The sequence below is a fragment of the Lissotriton helveticus genome, chromosome 1_1 (genome assembly GCF_964261635.1).
Source record: "Lissotriton helveticus chromosome 1_1, aLisHel1.1, whole genome shotgun sequence".
NCBI lineage: Eukaryota > Metazoa > Chordata > Amphibia > Caudata > Salamandridae > Lissotriton > Lissotriton helveticus.
The window spans coordinates 1,466,025,751-1,466,046,342 of NC_136057.1; the positions used below are offsets into that span (position 1 = coordinate 1,466,025,751).

General features: G+C 43.0%; 1 protein-coding gene across 5 annotated transcripts in view; it reads left to right on the forward strand.

The window, feature by feature from the left end:
* SMARCC2 (SWI/SNF related BAF chromatin remodeling complex subunit C2) overlaps positions 1-20,592 on the forward strand; it is a 588,171-nt gene that overhangs the window by 161,640 nt on the left and 405,939 nt on the right. For all 5 annotated transcript variants that reach the window (XM_078686227.1, XM_078686241.1, XM_078686231.1 and 2 more), the window contains exons 11-14: positions 5,692-5,816; positions 6,426-6,485; positions 7,176-7,213; positions 12,776-12,906. In XM_078686227.1, coding sequence (XP_078542353.1) covers positions 5,692-5,816; positions 6,426-6,485; positions 7,176-7,213; positions 12,776-12,906 — 354 coding nt within the window. The remainder of the gene's footprint in view (positions 1-5,691; positions 5,817-6,425; positions 6,486-7,175; positions 7,214-12,775; positions 12,907-20,592) is intronic.

The following is a 20,592-nucleotide window of genomic DNA, read 5'->3' on the forward strand; positions in this document are numbered from 1 at the left end:
ACTCCGCTTGACTCAACTAGAGAGGGGAAAGACAGCGGATATAAATATTAAGACTCAAGGTAATAATGGAGTTTCCATAAAATGTTCAGGTGTAAATCCTACCATTTTTATGGCTAATCTTAAAGGGAAAAAACAAAGAGATATAGAATTCTGTCTGGATAGTTCCTCCATAAACTCAGCAATTATAACTGCGTTTTGTAATATGACAACTGAAATAGTGGGTGATCTGATCCCTAAAAAGAGGAATAATGCCAATGATCATAGCCCCAGATGGTTTAACCAGGAGTGCTCAAGGTTAAATGGGGAATTAAAAATGGCCCTGAAAGTAAGACCCAGAGATAGCGCAAGGATTAGCACTCTGAGGAAAGTTTATAAAAATACTCTGAAACAAAGGAAAATGGAGATTCGTGAGGGGCCTGGGATAAATTATTCCAGGCCGCAGAGACACGTGATGCAGTCGTATTCTGGAAAACTATCGACCATCCGTCTTTTAAAGAGAATTCTGTAGTGAAAATTGATATTGTTGTTCCCCCGGAAGACTGGAAACTGCATTTCGAGAGTATTTTTAATCCAGATGCTGTTAAAGCCACTAAGTTCAATAATGGTAATTTTATACGCAAAGCCGCTGGACCAAATGGGGTACCCATTGACGTTTTTAAACATAATTCTGATTTCTGGACTCCCATCTTATGAAATGTTTTTAATGCTACTTTAGTGGGAGTGTTGCCTGTTTCCTTGGTTGAAAGTACTATAGTACCTATTTTAAAAAAAGGGGACAGAGGGAAGGCCAATTGTTATCGTCCCATATCCCTTCTTGACTCCACCTCAAAATTGATGGGTAGAATTATGCTGGGGATATTAGAAAACTGGGCCACTGAGAATGACATTTTAACAGATGCCCAGTATGGATTCAGAAGGGGTATTGGGACGGTGGAACAATGTGTAAATTTGCAACTATTGTTAGGGGAATATTCCCTAGCCAAGGAAGGGGTCTTACATCTTTGTTTTGTTGACCTCACTAGCGCCTTTGATCTCGTTAATCATGCCAAATTATGGCAAACATTGAAAGTGCTAGGTGCCTCAAATGATATATTTATTTTTCTATCCCAGATCCACATCTTTTTAACTTCTAGAGTACGGTATGGTACAATGGGGGAATGTACCCTGGATTTTAGGGTAATGCGTGGAATACGACAAGGTTGTGTTTTAGCCCCCCTTTTATTCTCCTTATATATTAATAACGTGAATCCCTTTTTACAAAACCTACCCTTAGATGCTCCAAAAGTTGGGGCACGCCCCACCCCAGTACTCCTAAATGCAGACAACGGTGTCCTGTTATCAAGGACAGCGAATGGTCTGCAACACCTAATAGAAAAAGACCTCCAGCTAAACCTTAAAAAAACTTTTGTTATGACATGTGGGAGCAATAGGCTGAAGAATAGACATCATGTGGAAGGGACCGCCATTAATAGAGTTTTAACCTTTTCATATCTGGGATTGCTTTTTACCAGGAGTGGCTCCTGGAACACACATATAGAATCTTGTAAATTTCTAAGAACCCCGGAGGCTATTTTTAGATTCTCTGCAAAAGTAGGAAATAAACCCATAAGGGAAATTCTTGCCCTGTATAGGAGCAAGTGTGTTACAGGTGTCTGCAATGAGGCAGCCATATGGGGGAGAGCAAACACTGCCTCCTTACAAATTCAAGAAAACAAATTCTTTAAAATAGTGTTGGCCGTCCGTAGCTCCACAGCCAACTATAGGGTACATAAAGAATTATCTGTACCTTATCTAAGTGACCAAATAAATATGGCAGGCCTCACTTTTTGGCAGGATATCTGGGCCAAAAACGAGACTAAATGTGCAAAGGATTTAATCATGGATTGCCTGCCCCTCGATCATTGCAGAAAAATTCCCTGGCTAGAGCACATTTATCCCCTTTTAACATGCTGTAAGATAGCTTTCGATAGAAAGTATCCTGTATCCATCCGAGATTACAGCAAAAGTGACCTGAAGTTAAGATATATTAATGCTAGGAATGTGTTAGAGAGGCGGAAGTTAGTCGAAAACATAGTATTATCTCCTACTGTGAACTCCCGTTAGTGAGCGGCATACAAACATTTCTAACTTTGGTAAGAAATATCCAACATAGATTCTACCTAACGAGGCTTAGGTTTGGTACACTTCATTATATAATAGCGTTTCCTAGAGTGGAAAAATGGTGTCCCAAACTTCCAAATTGTCCGTGTGATGGAAAGTCCCCCCAGTCCATGTTGCTTTTTATACTTTTTTGTAGCTTTTATAGGGATATCCGGAAATCCGTTTCAAAACCTTTATTCTTATCTAGTATGCTCTTTTTATGATAAATATGCTTTTAACTTTGTATGTAGCCTGGAAAATGAGAAAATTATGAACGCTGTCATTTTGTTTATACAATTGTCAATTAGAAGAAGAAAGGATTATTGACACTTGGATGCACTTTTATATGAAAAGCCGGATGATTGCACTTGGTTAGATCATCTATTTCTTATCCTGACATATAACAGCACCTTGCACTGTATGTATGTCTATGATGAATGGCTATTTTGCACATAAATGACTGTATATTATATTAACGTGTACTGAACTCTGATGTATTGAGTGATTACGAAATATGCTGTTTTTAACTTGATGGACTTAAAAATATGTTTTCTAATTTTAACTGTTAGATTTTAAATAGTACTGATTAATGTTTTTCTGATTAGAATGCTTTTATGGTGGTATATTTTGCACCGAATAAAGCTGATTTGACTTGACCCCTAAGAGGCTCTGCACACGAATGCCCTCACACATGCCCCCATAACCTCTTACCTCCATAGCGGTCCCAGAAGTGCGCACATCCCAGTTGGGCAGGCTCCGTTGTTGCTCCTTGAAGCTGAACTTGTACTCAAACCTGCAATGAGCAGTAAGGGTCTCAGACTGGGAGAGGAATGGGAGTGGGAAGGTGGCCAGGAAAAGGGGAATAAACTCCAAAAGACTCATCTTGACCCAGGAGCTGGCCAAAGATACCTGCCGTATGAGGAGGGGTGGAGAGAGCAAGGACTAAGACCCAGGAGCAGCCTGCGGGACCGTGGGTGGGTACCGAGCACTGCACAGAGGCTCAGACTGGCAGAAGAAGACCAGGCACTCCCTGATTAGTGAAGACCAACCCTCCTCTCCCCCATTCCAAGGTTACCCCAGCCCACCACATCTCACCTGTCTCAGGAGAAACCGTCGCGGAGCTGGTAAAAAAAAAAAAGTGTCGCGTTTAAATACAGCTGCTGTCTTTCTGCTTCCTAAAAATGTTTTGTTTATTGATTTTGAACGTGAGCATGTCTCATTCTAACTTAACTATCAACCAATAAAATGTATTTCGGGTTTACAACCCCATACGACTTGAAATAAAGCACCAGGCCTCATACCTGACTGTGGCACCGCTGCTTCTGGCTTCTGCTGCAGAGTAGTGGGGGCGGGTCATGGGGTGTCATGTGAGTCTGGTGGGTGCAGCAATGCTGGAAGGCACAGAGCGCGTCCGATACTAAAAGTGAAAGAGTGGTATGCTGCGCTGTTAAAAAGTATGAAATCAATTTTTTTAAAGTTGTTTTTGGAAGGCCGCGCATAAGAAAATAAAAGTGCTGCCACCACTTTACATATTTAGCGCAGTGTGCACGCTAATATGAAACTGAAAGCAGGCCTGGCCTGCTGTCAACATTAAAAACAACAAATGAAAACACGTCCGCCATTATCCCATCTGAGGTGGCTGTGCTGCTTAAATTAAAATAAAATGTTGTGAGAGAGAGAGAGCGTGTCCTGCCTGCAATAGCAGGTAGAAGAAAGCCAATTAAGAAAATTGTGCTCCCAGGCTCCAATTAAAGCATACATGTAACAACCAAAGTAAAAGGACCAGTCCTCATGGGAGTTTACAAATTAATACAAGGCGGTACTAAGGAGGGACTAACAAGCCTATTGACCTATCAAAAGCCAGCATTTACAAAGGACAATGACACACGCCAATGACAAATATGTGTGGAGAGTGGGCGGAGCTTTAAGTGCATACTACATGCCTCGCAGAGCAGCGCATGCGCACTGACTAGGAGCGACCTAAGAAAGGACTAACAAAATAATTCCGGACCCAACCACTAGATGGTGGAATAATGCACAGCATGTGAATACAGAAAAATCTTCAAGCTGCTAAACTACTACACTGGTAAGTAACCATTTCGTTCTCATTTACTATTTATCCTTGCTTCTGGCAACGTTTACTCTTCCACAGCACTTTGTGGTGATTACACTGTTACTTTTATTGTCATGGAGCCCTACTTACAAGAAAGTTGGACTATGTCCACTCCATCTTGGACTATGTCCACTCCATCTTGGACTATGTCCACTCCATCTTGGACTATGTCCACTCCATCTTGATTTAGAACTAGTGAACTGTTGGTAGCAGCCCCACAAATAGATGTTCATTGCCCCCCTCAAGGTTGTAGGAAGTGCCACTTAGTAGAGCCAGTGCTCCTGATCTCCTTTGCAACAATCCATTCTGGATGAGATCTGCTTTCTAACTTCTGCTTGTAAGTGTACTCATTCTTTCTAAAATGGGTCAATAGCATGTAACCAGATTGTTTGGGCAAACCTGCCTATCACCCCTTTTTATTATTTATATTTATTTGTTTATTTTATTGCAGACATTCCCAACTAGTAATACATTATCACACTTAAGGATTAAGGTTTTTAACCCCTTCCATGCTCATGACGAGCTCAGCTCGTCGTGCAGTACACTGCTTGTGTGCTCATGACGAGCTGAGCTCGTCATGAACAATGGAAATAATGGATCTGCAGCACAGAGGATGAATTGCTGTAGCATTCATGTCGTTAAAATAAGGCCAACACCACTTATTTCCTCATTTACAATTACACAGTATCAGTATGTAAGAATATTGGAGTAAAAGAAGTCTAAACTTCTAAAATGAATAGAAACAAGCAGTATCCTGAGAGGGGCTGAAACTTTAGTTTTGTCATTGCTTAGATAATAAATTGGCTGCTTTTTCTGGGGTCTGCTAAGGTGATCTGTTCCCAACTATGTGCCTTCTCTGGCAAGCAGAGTTTTTTTTACCATGCTCCTTAACTTTAGGTTGTAATAGAATACAGTCCTGAATATGTTACCACAGTGGCACAGCACTGCCACAGCAGTTGCCTTCTCCAAAAACAGGCTGGTAACCTACTCGATTGATTGTGGAGTCTTACTGTAGAAAGAGAACGAGGGCAGGGCCATATATCCAATAACATCTAGGGCTGTGTATACCGTTACTCGTGTCCACCCACACCCCACTTCTGGTCCACATGTACCATTGAGCCAGCCGGCTACCATTTGTTAGAATACAGTATTCGCAGGTGTTTTTTGAGCTGCGATGGGAGTTGCAGAGACAGTAATACTTTGTGTTGCTGCACGATCTAGGGGTTATTTTAATATTGAGGTATCCAGCATTATCAAAACCAAAATTGACCATTACCCTTGCCCCAAAATGAATATCTTATGCAACACAAAGATGCAAATCTTATCCAATACACACATATTGGTTCAGACGGGTGCCATCATTGTAAGCGTCACCCACTTGAATCAAGCCTGGTGTATTTGTTTCTGCCTTAGCAGCTCCCTGCTTGTTTGTCTTGCAGCCCAACTACTCCATACAATAAGTCCAAACGTGGCCATCGCGAAGAGGAGCAGGAGGACCTGACAAAAGACATGGAGGAGCCATCACCAGTTCCCAATGTGGAGGAGATCCTGCTGCCCAAAGCAGGTAGGTGCTGTTCTGCTCTTAAGGAACCATGTGGATGTTCTGGCTTTTTGTTTCAGAACTCCTTATCTGTCTGAGTGATAGTGGGTCAACAGGATCAGAGTCCATTCTAGAGCCATTCACTAAGCACTCCATGCTGGTATGTCATTCCCTGCAATTCACTCACAGCTTACGCTCTTCCACCATTCAGTGCAGTTCATCTGCAGCACACACTACTGAACCATTTCCCATAGCTCCCCCACATCCAAAGCACCTGCATAATTCTCTGCAGCTCAGCCACAGCCATTGCTCATTAATCATTGCCTCCTACACGATTTCCTGTGAGTGCACAAGGTGATGATCAAGAAACATCCTCAAAGAATGTCTGCCTGTACCCTTCATTTTGAGAACTGTACCACCTTATGCATTAGTGAACTTACATCTGTACAATTTGTGCTATAAACCTGCATATTATTTTGTTTGTTGTAAAGGTATTGAACTGTTCATTCCCAAATAAGTGTTCATTATACGATTTGTGGAGCAAGCAGCTAGCCTGTGTGGGCATGTTATTGAATATTGAGAAACTATACCTTTTGTCTTTTTGAATATCTTTTCTTCCTTTCTTGACTACAGTCAGTACGAAGAAAGATTCAGAAACTGCACCAGTAAAGGGCGGAACAATGACTGACCTCGGTATGATGATTTTCGTTATACTATCCCTGCCCACGCATGTATCACTACTGCCCATGCTATACGCAACATTAAACACTATATAACCTCTTAACTTGTACAGCTCTTTGACACTGTATTTCTTATCCTTGTATTTATTTTCTGCAAATCATCACTAATGGCATTCTCTGTTTGTGTGAGAACCTTTTCCAAAATGCTCAACAAGCTGTGACACTGTAACTTTCCGGATTATTGTTAATGATGCATGAATAGGAACCTCATTCTGTACTAATGAGCAATAGTATGAAAAGCGAGGCGGAGGATAACCTCTCACGTCAGAGCTTCCTTAGCACTCTTAGGAACTGCTTTTTGTGTATTTTTTGGTGTATTTCAAGGATAAAGGAATCTTCTTTCTAAAACAAGCAAATAATTGTATAAACCCCTCTAACGACCTTTTAGAGACATATCTGGCGAAAGTAATTGTACTTTCCTGCTATCCATTGTTTACATTTCTTTTTTTTTAAACTGATAGTAAGAATGTTGAAGACCTTTCTATTAAACACATGAAATTATGGATTCTTTGCACAGGAGCTTTGTGTTCCTAAATACCTTCAGAAAATGTTACTACCTCCCATTATCCCAATAAGATATTATTCATTTTCGGTATGTGTCTTGAGATCCTTCCCTCATACGTCAACTGTTTTTTTCTTTTAGATGAACCAGAGGATGAGGCATCAGAACCGGTGGCCAAGGTGAGAGTGATCAGAATCCCCTGGGTTTGTGACTTTGCGGCAGATTGGGAAATGGAAGGGGGTGGCAAGATGCCAGGGGATTTTATGGAAATGAGAGCTACTTTTTCTGGTTGCAGACTGGCTTGGGGAATGTTTCACGATGTGAGAGGTGGCTGTAGCTGCTTAGTGACATCAGTGAGCCACAAGGCAGTAACTGGGCACACATCAACTCGTTATACACAGGGCCAACATATGATTAGCATTTTGGATAAGTAACTGATTAATGTTCATTTTATCTTTGTAGAACTCCACTTCACAAGCTCTTTAACCATCCATTTTGCTATTGAACCAATATTGTCCTCATTTCTCTTGGTTAATTGTGATGTTTGGAGGAGGGGGTGCGTCCTCCCTTGCGAGGTATTGTCTTTAGAAGGCGCAGCTCGTGCTGGTTGGCAGTGAATGGGGAAGCTTGGGAGTGTAAGCACCAATCATGTGCTGGTGTGGGATACATTTTTTACAGTAATCTCTTAGAAGTTATTATGTTTCTGGGTGCAGCACCCAGTGAAGTGATACCGTGGGTGATTTTGATGGGCAGTGTCTGTGGTGAGCTAGGATGGTCCGGTGTGCCTGCCTATAATGCAAGGTGCTTGGAAGCTCTTTCTTTGGTTCCTTTTTAGGTCTTGCCTGGCGTTGCAGCGCGAAGCGCTGCCGCCAGCGAGACTTATTGTCAGCGTGATGCCTCTCAAGGGAGACAGGCCGGGGCACGCGCAGATTCTGGTCTGTGAACGCGCTTCCCAGAAACTGAACAGCAAGTGAGCCTCTCGCCTCTCTCAATCGCATGCGCACACACACAGCCACACTCACGCATGCGCACACACACGCACACACATGCAGGCCCACACGCAGGCACACACCCCCCTACAACTAAGCCCCACCCGCCCCACTCACCTGGCTACAGGCTCCGTCACACGGGGCTTCCCTCACTTGCATCGGCGGCCTCTGCTCCTCCTACGTGCCTTCAGGGTTTCACAGCCTCCCTGGGGGCGGGACTTCCGCCCTTCTTGTCCAGTCACTTTGTGGGCGTGGGCTTCCCGCAGAAGGCGGAAGTCCCGCCCCAGGGTAGGCTGAGAAACGCTGTAGGAGGCATACGAGTGCTGGAGTGTCTTGTTATTTCCCAGTGCCTCCACCTGCGTCTCCTATGTGTATCCACGACAAGCTGCCCCTCCCACCCCCCATCGGCTGCCCCACTCACCGAGCAGTAGGATCCGCAGCACTTTGAGCGCCTCCTTGGCATGCTCGTATATCTCCCGGTGGATACGCTCACTGTGGCTCTGGGCCTCCTGCAGCTTGCCGGGCACCGGTGTACTACAGCACAGCCCCATGTGTCTGGTACCCATGGGCGAGGAGATAGGGGTATTGGGACTTCTGGGCCGTGATGCCACGGTTGCAGAGGTGAGCTATATGGGAGGGTGGTGGGTGACTGAAATAAGATGCGAGACGAGTCCGCTTTCAGATGTCAGGCAGGTGTTTTTCTTGAGAGAAGGGTGAGATTATTTTGTGGAGGGCTCCAAATGCAGTTAAATTGCTTTATGACGGGACAGGATGTGGGATTAAGTTTTAAAAAGACGTGCTGAGCGTTGCCCGTGTTAAAGGAGTTGGGCGTAAAAAATACAAGAGTGTTTAATAAGAAGGTTTTTCCGGAATGTGCCTGGTGCGTTTGTCAAAGTTTAAGTTTCAGTCGGTATAACGGGTCGATGAGGAACAGGCACGTTCCTGCTCTGTGGATGTAAAACTCAGCTCCTCCACTCCTTATCAAGAGGAAAAGCAAACAGAAAACTGGGAACGTTTAGAATTGGCGCGAGAGCTGCGCCCGCCCTGGAAATGACGCCCCGTCGGAGGTGTCTTGTTCCAGGTGCAGCTCCCTTCTACTCCGGCCTCCCGTCCCAGCCACGGCTTCTCTCGCAGGCACCCCGTCGATCTTCGAATCCCCCGCCTCCTTGCACAACCACTACGTACCCCCTCCCCGCCGTCCCTTACTCTGAGCGGTCCTTTCCGGTCCCCATTTCACCCCCTCACGCTGAGACCCTAGGGCACCAGCTCCCGCTCCACCTGAGAAGAGGCAAATCCCAGCTGCAATATAATAATAAAAAACTGAAAAACTTGGCGATAGCTGCGAAGTTTTCAGGCTGCTTATTATGTGTGACATTTCCGTTGTTTCAGTCACTGTACGAGTGATATTTCAAAGCCAAATGAGTGACTTTTCGAGTGACGTTTTATCACGAGTAAAACCAAGCAATAAAGGCCAGATAAAGCGATAAATATTGCATAGTCCCTTATAAGCCTTAAGAAAATATAAACAAGCATATGCAATGCAGTAGGTCTCGCATTTACGAGAGTTTGAGCTATTTTTTTATTGTAAATGACATTGCCTTTTATTTGTGCTTTGGTTTTTGAAACATAAATAAAAGCCATTGTCATTTACAATGCCAATAGGTCAAACTCGCGTAAATGCGAGAACTATTGAATTGCAAATGCTTGTATTTTGTTGCTTCTGTCCATTCATCCAGATAGATAGCACAAAAAGTAACATTACACCTACAACAATCCAGGGCTACTGGCTTTGTCAATGGTTGTAAATTGAATAAGATAAATAAGCAGCAACTATGACTTCGTTATATATAATATTGATAGTGCTTCCGTTCTTGAGAACAAGGTTGTGGCCTAAGGCTAGAGCTGCCGATCCTTCGAGTTAAAAAAAGCAGGTTCGAGCCTCACTCGGCTCAACATCCTGTGTTTCAAAACATAAATTTGGCCTTGTGTAGTTAATGTAACTAGTGCTCATGTTTGCCTATATATAAACTGAAGAATGAGTCTCTTTGAAGTTCTGCAGCCTTAAATTCCTGGCGGGAATGCTCAGCCTTTCATTCTTCCAAGCTGGATACGTTGCATATTACATTATGTAAATGACAAAAACGATGTTGTTGATATATGAAAGATCTTTACATATTAAAACCTTCCTGCACATTTAGGTGAATGCTTTAACATGTCGTGTTCCAGTGATCCATACACGTTGAGACCAACTGGATTTTTTGACTAACAACAAGTGTAACAAACACTGGCAATGCTAATGGGTTTCACATTTGTAACCTCTGTGTTCTAGTTGTTTCCCTGTTTCAGTGTGTCTCTCCTCTTCCAGTGTTCTGTGTTTCCCTATCGAGTATATCCCAGCCCCTGTTCCATTGTCTCCCTGACCCAGTCTTTGTGTTTCTGTTTCAGTGAATCTCTTTTCCAGAGTCAGCTTTCATTATTTTACTGATTACTACTGATAGTGACTTATTTTCCTGTTCCACTTATTGTATCTGTGGCCGATTATATGTGTGCAGGGATACATTACCTGCTTTCAGAGCTTAATGGACACATCGACTTTTCTTCTTTTTTTTTTACTAATTTGCTAATGCACACTTTCCTTTTCTTTTTCGTGCACTTACCTTTAATAGGTACCATAAATCCCCTTACAATCCAGGTTTACTGTGCAGCATACATATTGGAATCTGAAGCTACTTCTATAGAGTGTCAGGGTATACCTCACACCATTTCAGAAACTACTAGTTGAATTTAATATAAAGGGGAACAACGGACGTGTTTTCTTTGTCACTTAAAAAAAGAAAGGGCTGCGTTAATGTATAGTTTTGCCCATAGTTTGTAACAAAAACGTAAACAGCCAAGTTAAAGACAGTTCATAGGTTAACACCTCCGCAAAGGGCCCGGCATGTCCAACCGCTTCTGCTGTGAGTCTCTGGGAGCTTTGGTGCTGTGAGCACATTTTGTTATATTATTTTAAAAGTGTAAACGTACCTAAAATCATGTTAATTCACCAGGGTGCAGGTTCCCCGGAGGAACAGAGAAAACCTGGGTGTGAAGTATACCTGTTATGAGTGACTACTGCTTTTTTTATAGCAGTTCCTTCCTCTACTCACTCCCTACTACTCACTCTCTACTACTCACTCTACTACTCACTCTCTACTTCTACTACTCACTCTCTACTACTCACTCACTACTACTCACTCTCTACTGCTCACTCTCTACTACTCACTCTACTACTCACTCTACTACTCACTCTCTACTACTCTCTATTACTCTATACTACTCACTCTCTACTACTCTCTACTACTCTCTACTACTCACTCTACTACTCACTCTACTACTCACTCTCTACTACTCACTCTCTACTGCTCACTCTCTACTACTCACTCTCTACTACTCACTCTACCACTCACTCTCTACTTCTACTACTCACTCTCTACTACTCACTCACTACTATTCACTCTACTGCTCACTCTCTACTACTCACTCTACTACTCTCTTCTACTCACTCTACTACTCACTCTCTACTACTCTCTATTACTCTATACTACTCACTCTCTACTACTCTCTACTACTCACTCTACTACTCACTCTCTACTGCTCACTCTCTACTGCTCACTCTCTACTGCTCACTCTCTACTGCTCACTCTCTACTGCTCACTCTCTACTGCTCACTCTCTACTGCTCACTCTACTACTCTCTACTACTCACTACTCTATACTACTCACTCTCTACTACTCTCTATTACTCTATACTACTCACTCTCTACTACTCTCTACTACTCACTCTACTACTCACTCTACTACTCTCTACTACTCACTCTACTACTCACTCTCTACTACTCACTCTCTACTACTCTATTATTCACTCTCTACTACTCACTACTACTCACTCTCTACTACTCACTCTACTCTCTACTACTCACTCTACTACTCTCTACTATTCACTCTACTACTCACTCTCTACTACTCTATTATTCACTCTCTACTACTCACTCTACTACTCTCTACTAACTCTCTCTCTACTTCTCTCTACTACTCACTCTACTCTACTACTCACTCTCTACTACTCACTCTACTACTCACTCTCTACTACTCACTCTACTACTCACACTCTACTACTCTACTACTCACTCTCTACTACTCTCTACTCACTATCTACTACTCTCAACTACTCTAATTCTCTTTACTACTCACTCTCTACTACTCTCTACTCACTCTACTACTCTCTACTCACTCTACTTACTCTCTACTACTTTCTACTATATACTACTCACTCTCTACTACTCACTGTCTACTACTCTACTGCCACCTTTTTATTTATGTTTTTGTTTTTGAAACCTAAATAAAACGCATTGTTATTTGCAATGCCAATAGCTCAAACTCGCGTAAATACACAACCTATTGCATTGCAAATGCAATAGGTCTCGCATTTGCGAGAGATTAAGCTATTGGCATTGTAAATGACAATGCCATTTATTTATCTGTTTTCAAAACAAACATACAAATAAATTTTTTGTCATTTACAATGCCAATAGCTCTAACTTTTGCGAAGGCGAGACCGTTGCATTGTAAATGCTTGTTATGTTTATGGCTGCATCTTTATTTGGAGATGGTGTGGAGTGCTTGCTAGGATAGGCTTTAGTCCATACTTGAGGTTGGGTGAATTTTATAATGCTCTTTTACCCCGAGAACTTGAACATGGGTTCTCTACCCCTAGGAGGAGGATGATGGTACAGCATCCGTGAAAGGCGAGCAGGTGAAAAGCACTGATCTACATGAAGACAACGTAACAGAGCAGACGCACCACATCATCATTCCCAGCTACGCTGCCTGGTTTGACTACAATAGGTAACATGTTAGAGTTAGCATGCAAAGAGGAAGACTTAAGGGTTGATGATAAAGGAATAGTGCAATCTATAACTGAGGGGTGAGGGTTCATACAGGAGAAGCAGTTGCCCCTTCACATGCTGGTAGTGTGAGGTGAACATGTGTATCTCTAAGTGTCTGTGTCTGTGCAGAAGGTGGTGGACATTAGAAACAATGAGGGCTTATACTGAACTTCTCAGCTTCACAAATAAATGGTTCTGCTAAGTTTTTACCATTGTTTTTTAAACACTGCAACTTTGAGAACAAATCAATTTTATTTTGCAGACCACTTTCACCAAAAGCGTTGAATAGCAGTTTGCAAAGGGGTACAAAATTGATGTGGGTATGCAGTAACATTGACAACATAAGGCTGATATTAAAGAAGGCAAGCATTTACAATGCAATAGTTCTCGCAATTACATTGTTTTGAGCTATTGGCATTGTAAATGTTATTGTTTTTTTCCCCTTTGTGAAGCATTAATTAAATGGTGTAATGCAAAATGGCAATCGCTCACTTTGTTGTAATTGCAAAATCTATTGCATTGCATTTGTACTAGTGTGAGTTTTGTATTGTAAATGGTACTGCCTTTTAATAATGTTTTTCTTTTTTCTCAAATTAATCTAATGTATTAAAAATGTTAATACCCACTGATTTTGGAATAAGGACTGAGTGGATATTACATATACCCATGGCCAGACTGGGAGGGTCAGGTTGTATTGTGTTTTAAATCTTGTTTTAGGACAGGTCCGTTCATTAATTTCATTTTTTATATCCCCACGACTGAAAGGGGGTCCCTGAAGGTCGCGTCACCTCATTTCGCTACGCACTGTAAGGACTGTGACCAGTTACCACCGCAACCACAAGGAAGCGCCAAAAATCAGATAAATGTTTGACGACAGTGGCAGTATGGTTAAATGACTCTGAAAGGGCACCCCCAACCACCACCACCTCTGGACAATGCTTCACAAATGTTTTCTGTGGTCTTTTTATTGGTTAGTGGCCCCGAGAATAGAAGTTTCCGTAGAGGAAATTCCAGCTGTCCTGTTGCAAATGGTTTCTGTTGATTGCAGCAGAAGGGTTGGTCGCCTTTGTGGCGAGCCAATGGACTCTGCTATTCACTCATAACTAGCCCCCAGATTCAACAGGAATGCCTCCACTGTAGTTGAACCCATCTCCTCACAGCCAAGCTACAGCATACAAGAGAAACTGAGTGTGATTGGACTTGCCGCCGCAGAAGCCTGTCTGTATCCCAAGAGTAGTCGAACACAGATTAATGAACTCCTTGTTTTTGTCAGCCTTTACAATAGTAAGGACATAGCGGTTCAGGTGCGGTTCCCTGACGCGGGGAGACGCGGCATTGTTCTCATCTTTGCTTTGCCTCCTTGCTCCGGGGGCGGCTTCTCCTCCTCAGCAGGGTCCTGTTACCGTGTGTATTTGGTGATCTGCTTTCAGCCATTGTCCCTTCGGAGGACTGTTTGTTTCCTCGTGTTTACACGAAGCAGGCCTACGTCAGTTTGCAGACGGATTTCCTAATCTTTTAAATTGTTATTTCTGGGAGGGATGGTTTGAGGGTGAATAATGGTGTGTTGTACACCCCCTGTGAAGCGAGCCCCCATCTTAAACCCCTCCCACACACTGAGTGTTCAGACGACCAGGATTGAAATGCAGCGCTGTAAATACTATGCACATTTACTGCAATCATGGGACATCACTCCCTGCGGCCGCTATTCACCTGTGCCATTCACTGACCAAAATATCCACAGGGACCATGCAGTTAGAAGCTGTTGACGTCCTTGGAAATGCTGTATGAAATTGTCCTGCAGGACCTGCCGCTGTCATCAGCATCTTGTATGAGAAGGAGCTTGTTTTGTTAGGTGGAGGGATGGTGGGAAGGGCTGCCGGGGGTGGAATTTTGTATTGCACAGAATTAACTTCTAAAGAGCAGTGAAGGAAAGGCCTTAAATGAAACAAAGGCCAGACAGATGCAGAAATGCGAGCAGTGATGGGCCTGCTGAGACGTGACGGGCATTGCTTTAGCACTCGCGCTAACTTGATTGAGAGAGGACGGAGCTTCCGGCTAACGAACTGCAACAAGACAAGTAACCGGAGACTGCTAATTAGAAACAGATGGCCCCAACAAAGAAAAGAGTTTGCTTCGTGACAGCCACAAAGCAGACGACCCTGTCCGGATCGGCTGGACGAAAAGGCGATAGGGCGGCAACAAAAAAAAACTCATTTCCAATGGCAGCTCACCGTTTAGCATAAATGGTGACACCAGCCAATGAAAATGAGGGGCAGGGCTTCAGGTCCTCTTCTCAAATCTACTGTCACTATATGTCTCGCCGAGCGAGCAGCGCATGCGCTGCACGCTAGGCGAGACCTAATAAATGATAGTGTGAAGGGCGGGCTTAAGGAAGGTCAGTGCTTTGGGTCGAGAAATACAAAGAAATTCAAACAAAATTGGGTGATAATACAAGTTTGGTCTAAAGATTGTAGACATGCAAGATCTCAGAAAAAAATAAGTGAAAATGGATAAGAAGAAGCTTGTCTAACAAAATGTTTGGAAGTTGAAACCTTCACTTATGGGCAATTGTGATTATATGCATAGAAAGAGTGAGAGCAAAGCTAAAAAAATTACTATAAACCTAGGAGGATAAGCATGAAAGAGCAGGAGGGAAGACAATTTTTGTAAATGTGAATACAAAACTAGACCTCTGGTCGGCAGCTCCTTCTTGCTGCAACAGACCGACCAGAGTAGCACTACAGTTAAGGCAGTGGTAGGCCGCCACCACTGGTGGCCCCTTGCGGGCGGCCCATACTGCACCATTTGAAGGCAGGTCCGCAGATGCTCATGAAGGGGATTGCCAGCACATTGGTTTTCCTTCGGTAGGGTCTCTGCTGCTCACATTGTTTGGGTAAACAATGTTTTTGTAGTATGATGTCTTTTCTTCACCAAGCTGTATTAATTTTAGCCCATTAGCAGTAAGATGTTACTATTTGCATTTGGAAGGCTATATCTGCCGCCTCACTCACTGGGCTGTTGAACTCTCAAGAAAAAAGGCTGAACATTTTTTTTTGCATTTCACATGGTCTGTGGCATGCACCATGACCAGAGCCACTGTAATTCTTCATTAATGGAGGGTCACATTATGTGGCTATGTATACTAAATTAGGCTGCAAGAAAAGGCAAAATGTGCTGCTTTAATGCAGCACCTTTTGAAGCGGTATTACTTCACTATGTTTTAATTTTTACTCGTATTAACACTATAGGATCAACGATTTCACCTCATTAATATAGGTGTAAAAGCTAAATACAGTAATCGGCAACTGAAAGGTGACCTTCCTTGATTTTGTGCATGTGATGCAAATCTATGATTGTACGGAAAACACAACAGATGCACAATCGGATAGTTCCAGTGGCCCTGACTGACATATCAGCCATTCCTCACTTTCCAGCCAACAGCATACTGAAATGTGGGTCTTGTATTTTTGTCATAACACTTTATGGATTCAAAACCCCAGAACAAATATGATGATGGTTAAAATATCCAGAATAGTCTGAAGAGGTTGTACATGATATGGAGCCACTTGTCAGATATATTCTAAAATGTTACAAATTCATCTAGTCCACTTCAAAAACTGCTTGAGTCACACACAAAACAAATAGAAACTATTTTCATAGATTTTGTGAGGGTTTACTCTTTTATTCACATCATGCATTAAAACAGGCATTGGCAACACAAATTGTTTTGTCTTTTGTGTAGGGGAAAGCTTTATATTGAGCCTCACAACACTACAGTGGTACAGCATGGACAGGAGCAGCACAGCTTTCCTTAATGCATAGAATAAGTAAAGGGCAGATGGCTCTAGCAGAGGGAACATCACACAGTTCTCTCACTCATACAAGGCCGGTATAACCTTTGTAGCTAACACACCACAGAGGTTGTGAGAGGAGTTTGAGGACTGTTGTACACTAGCCTTAAACATGCAGACATACAAGGACCTCAACACACCTGGAAGAAGTTGCCAAACCTCTAATAGAAGTACCATACTTCACGTGCTCATCTAAGATGATGAAACACTCCTACTTAACGGGGTTAAGGTTCATTGGAGGGTTCCACAACTATCATAATCCAAGATTAGTACTGTTTATTATCTATTTTCAATAGAGTACACTTCCTGTAGTGCTCATTGCTCTTTTTTCTTTATCTGTGAACATATCTTATCAGTCTGAGACTACACTATACATCTGAGTAGATTTCTTGCTCATTCTATGACAGATGTAACAAAGTCCTAAAATGATTTTAGGGCACCTGAATGCTTTCCAATATCTTGTGCAAATCACTCCATGCCACTTTTCACTGCATTGTTGCTAAGTCCAATGACTGTAGCCCTATGGAGAACTTTGTCAGAGATCCTCAGCTTTAATTAATGTTGCTGAAGTGTACAGAAGGTCTACAATTCAGCATTTGGTTTGGTGGCTTCAAGGACAACGCCAGCACCACCATTAGTATTTGCCTTTTACTCCAGTATTGGAGCTTTCATAGATTCACATGCCTGAATCATTCCCCGTCGTCGAGACGGGAGTCTCCAGTATATAACAAAGCTATGCTTAGTAGTAAAGCAAACTGAAAAAAGGCCTAGGCCCACTTTCCTTTTGCAACCCATTACATTTGTTATGTAAAAAGGACCAAACTTTTCTCTGAACCAATCAGAGCCCCTCACCCTCTAGAACCCTCCTGAGAACCTTTTGCCCCTCAGATTTTCAACCGCACGTTGTGCTAGGGAGTCTCCTTTGAGCTCTGCTCAAACTCTTCAATTCATCTTACTTTGACTGGGATTTGAGGTTCTCTCATTGTCTAGTTTCTTCTTATTGAAGTTCCTTATTCCTCTATCATGACTGATAGAGAAGAAAGGAATATTTAGAGCTTGTGCCACCTGCTCTAAAAAAAGGCTTTATACAGATGACCTTCACAAAGACTGCATATACTGCCTCTATCCAGACCATCAGGCGAGGGATTGCAAGGTATGTCGAACCTTTTCAAATAAAACCTTGAGGGATCGTGAGGGAAGATTACTTCTTTGGCTCCAGAAGGTCAAAGCCAGAAAAGAGATCCTCTCGAGTGAGGAGTCATCTTCGTCTAGGAGATCTCAAAAAAAGGAGTAGATCTCCTAAGGCACATACCTCAGGTGAGAGACCTGAGAAGTCCCCAAAAAAGACCACTCCAGGGTCTTCAGGGTGCAGTCCCTCAAAATCTCCTTCAGGCAAAACTAAGGAGAAGAAGGGTTCTGCTTCTGAGGTGAAACAGGGGAAGAAAACTCAGAACCTTTAAAATCTCCTCCAAGGGTCAAGATTACCATCAAAAAGACTTCCTCTACACCTTCTGAGGAGAAAGTGAAAGGATCTACACCGTCGACGGGACGTCGACAAGGAAGATGACATCGTCAACGACGAAAACACCATCATCGTCGACGAAACAGGAGGTAAAGACTGTTGCTAAGACGGCGTCGACAAATTCACCGTCGACGGCAGTATCGATGACGGGTTCATCTTCGATGACGGCGTCGACGACTATGGCTACATCAACATCATCGACGGGACCGTCGACGACGATGACGACGACGGGAGCGTCGACGGCGAGATCGGCGTCGACGATGACTACGTCGACGGTAACTAAAACGTCGACGATAGCGTCGACAACGATAATATTGTCGGTGACGGGGATCTCGTCGATGAGGGAAAAGACCCCGGAAAAGAGGTTTTCATCCTGGAAAAGGACAATAAAGCCAGAAATTACATCTCCAAGCAAAGTGTCTCCATTAGTCCCTTCTTACCTTCTGGAAGAGGAGGACGAAGAGGACGAAGAGGAAGGTGGTCCTTTTAGATATGCGAGTAGTCCTTCGCAATTAAGAGTGAAATATCAGGAAGATTCGGAGGAAGAATATGGGGAGTTTCACCATCATCCCCAAGAACAGCAGCAATTCCACCAAGAGCATCATGAGGAGATGACTAGTGTATATAAACAAAAAGGAGGTCTCCTTAGAAATCCATCGTGGGACAAGGAGAAGACAGTGTGAAAAGTAAACAAGTGTCCCTAGAGCCCAGGGTGGGGGAAAGAGCTGGCAGCTGATTTCAAGATCCACTAGTCTTCAATAATTACACCTTTTCAAATTTTACAAACCAAGTAGAAAATTTCTGACACTAAAATTTTATGTAAAAAGCATTTCATTTAATATATCATCAACAAACAAATACAATGTATTCAGGTGCCATAACAAATAAAAAAGAAATTTAAAAGCTGTGATGTTTCACAGTGACATTTCCTTAAAAGAATTTTTGTACACAAGATCTCATAAAAGAACCAAAGCAGAAATCGAGAAATCCGTCAGCTCCAATTACAACACCACCAGACAGAGAGGGTAGGAGGCTGGACAACGCAGGAAAGAGGTTTTCCTTAATGTCTGCCCTGCTGGTGAGAGCTACAAATGCCCTCACTATTCTAGGAAGATACGACAGGCAAATGTGATGCGACCTGTCGCCTTATATTGACCAGGTGCCGGAGCCAGAGAAACAAGAGGCCAGGAAAATTCTTCTGGATGGTAAGAGGACTTCGGCGGAAGTCATAGACTGCACTATGGATATAGCGACCATGGCATTTAGGTCTCTGGGAGGAGCGGCAGTTCTGCGCAGACAAGGATGGCTACGAGCGACGGCTTTTAGGCCTGAAGTGCAAAATAAGATCTTAGACCTTCCCTTCAATGGTGAAGATTTATTCGGTAAACATATTGATGACACACTACAGAGTATCAAGAAGGATACGGATACTGCGAAAGCATTGGGAACTCTACAATACAGAAAGGTTCCTTTTCGAGGGTCTAGAGGTAGAGGGCAATCTTCTTATAGAGGAGGATATCAGCAGTGGAGATATTCCTCTTACTCCGCTTCATCCAGCCCTACCGCCAGCAGTATTCTCAGCGTCAATCAGGAGGTTATACGAAATCGACTCCGAGAGGCACAGGAGGCCGTCAGGGGAAAGACAACACCCGACGACAATGACAACCTTCAATCTCCGGCTACATCAACGCCTCTAAGATCAAGTGCTCCACTGGGTGGAAAGATTGCTCATTATTTTCAAAATTGGCAAAAAATAACAATGGACCAATGGGTCCTCAACATTATTCGATTCGGCCACACTCTAGAATTTCTACAGACGCCTCCTTGTACGCCACCGGTGCATCAAAAGGTCAATCATCTGCATCAACTCCAGAAGGAGATTCAGACAATGCTCCGAAAGGGAGCAATAGAACCGGTACCGAATTCCTAAAAATGAAAGGGATTTTACTCCCGATTTTTTTTTCTGATCAGGAAAAACATCCTCCAATGGCGTCCTATTCTGGATTTCAGATCTCTAAACACCTATCTCAAAAAGCAATCTTTCAGGATGGTGTCTCTTCAGGACATCCTTCTACTGTTGAACCCAGGGGATCATATGACCACTTTAGACCTGCAGGATGCGTATTTTCATGTCCCTATCCATCCTTCACACAGACAGTACCTTTGATTCATCGTAGCCGGAGAGCATTATCAATTCAAGGTACTGCCATTCGGCCTAAAGTCAGCACCTCGAGTATTCACAAAATGCCTGGCTCCAGTGGCGGCGGTGTTG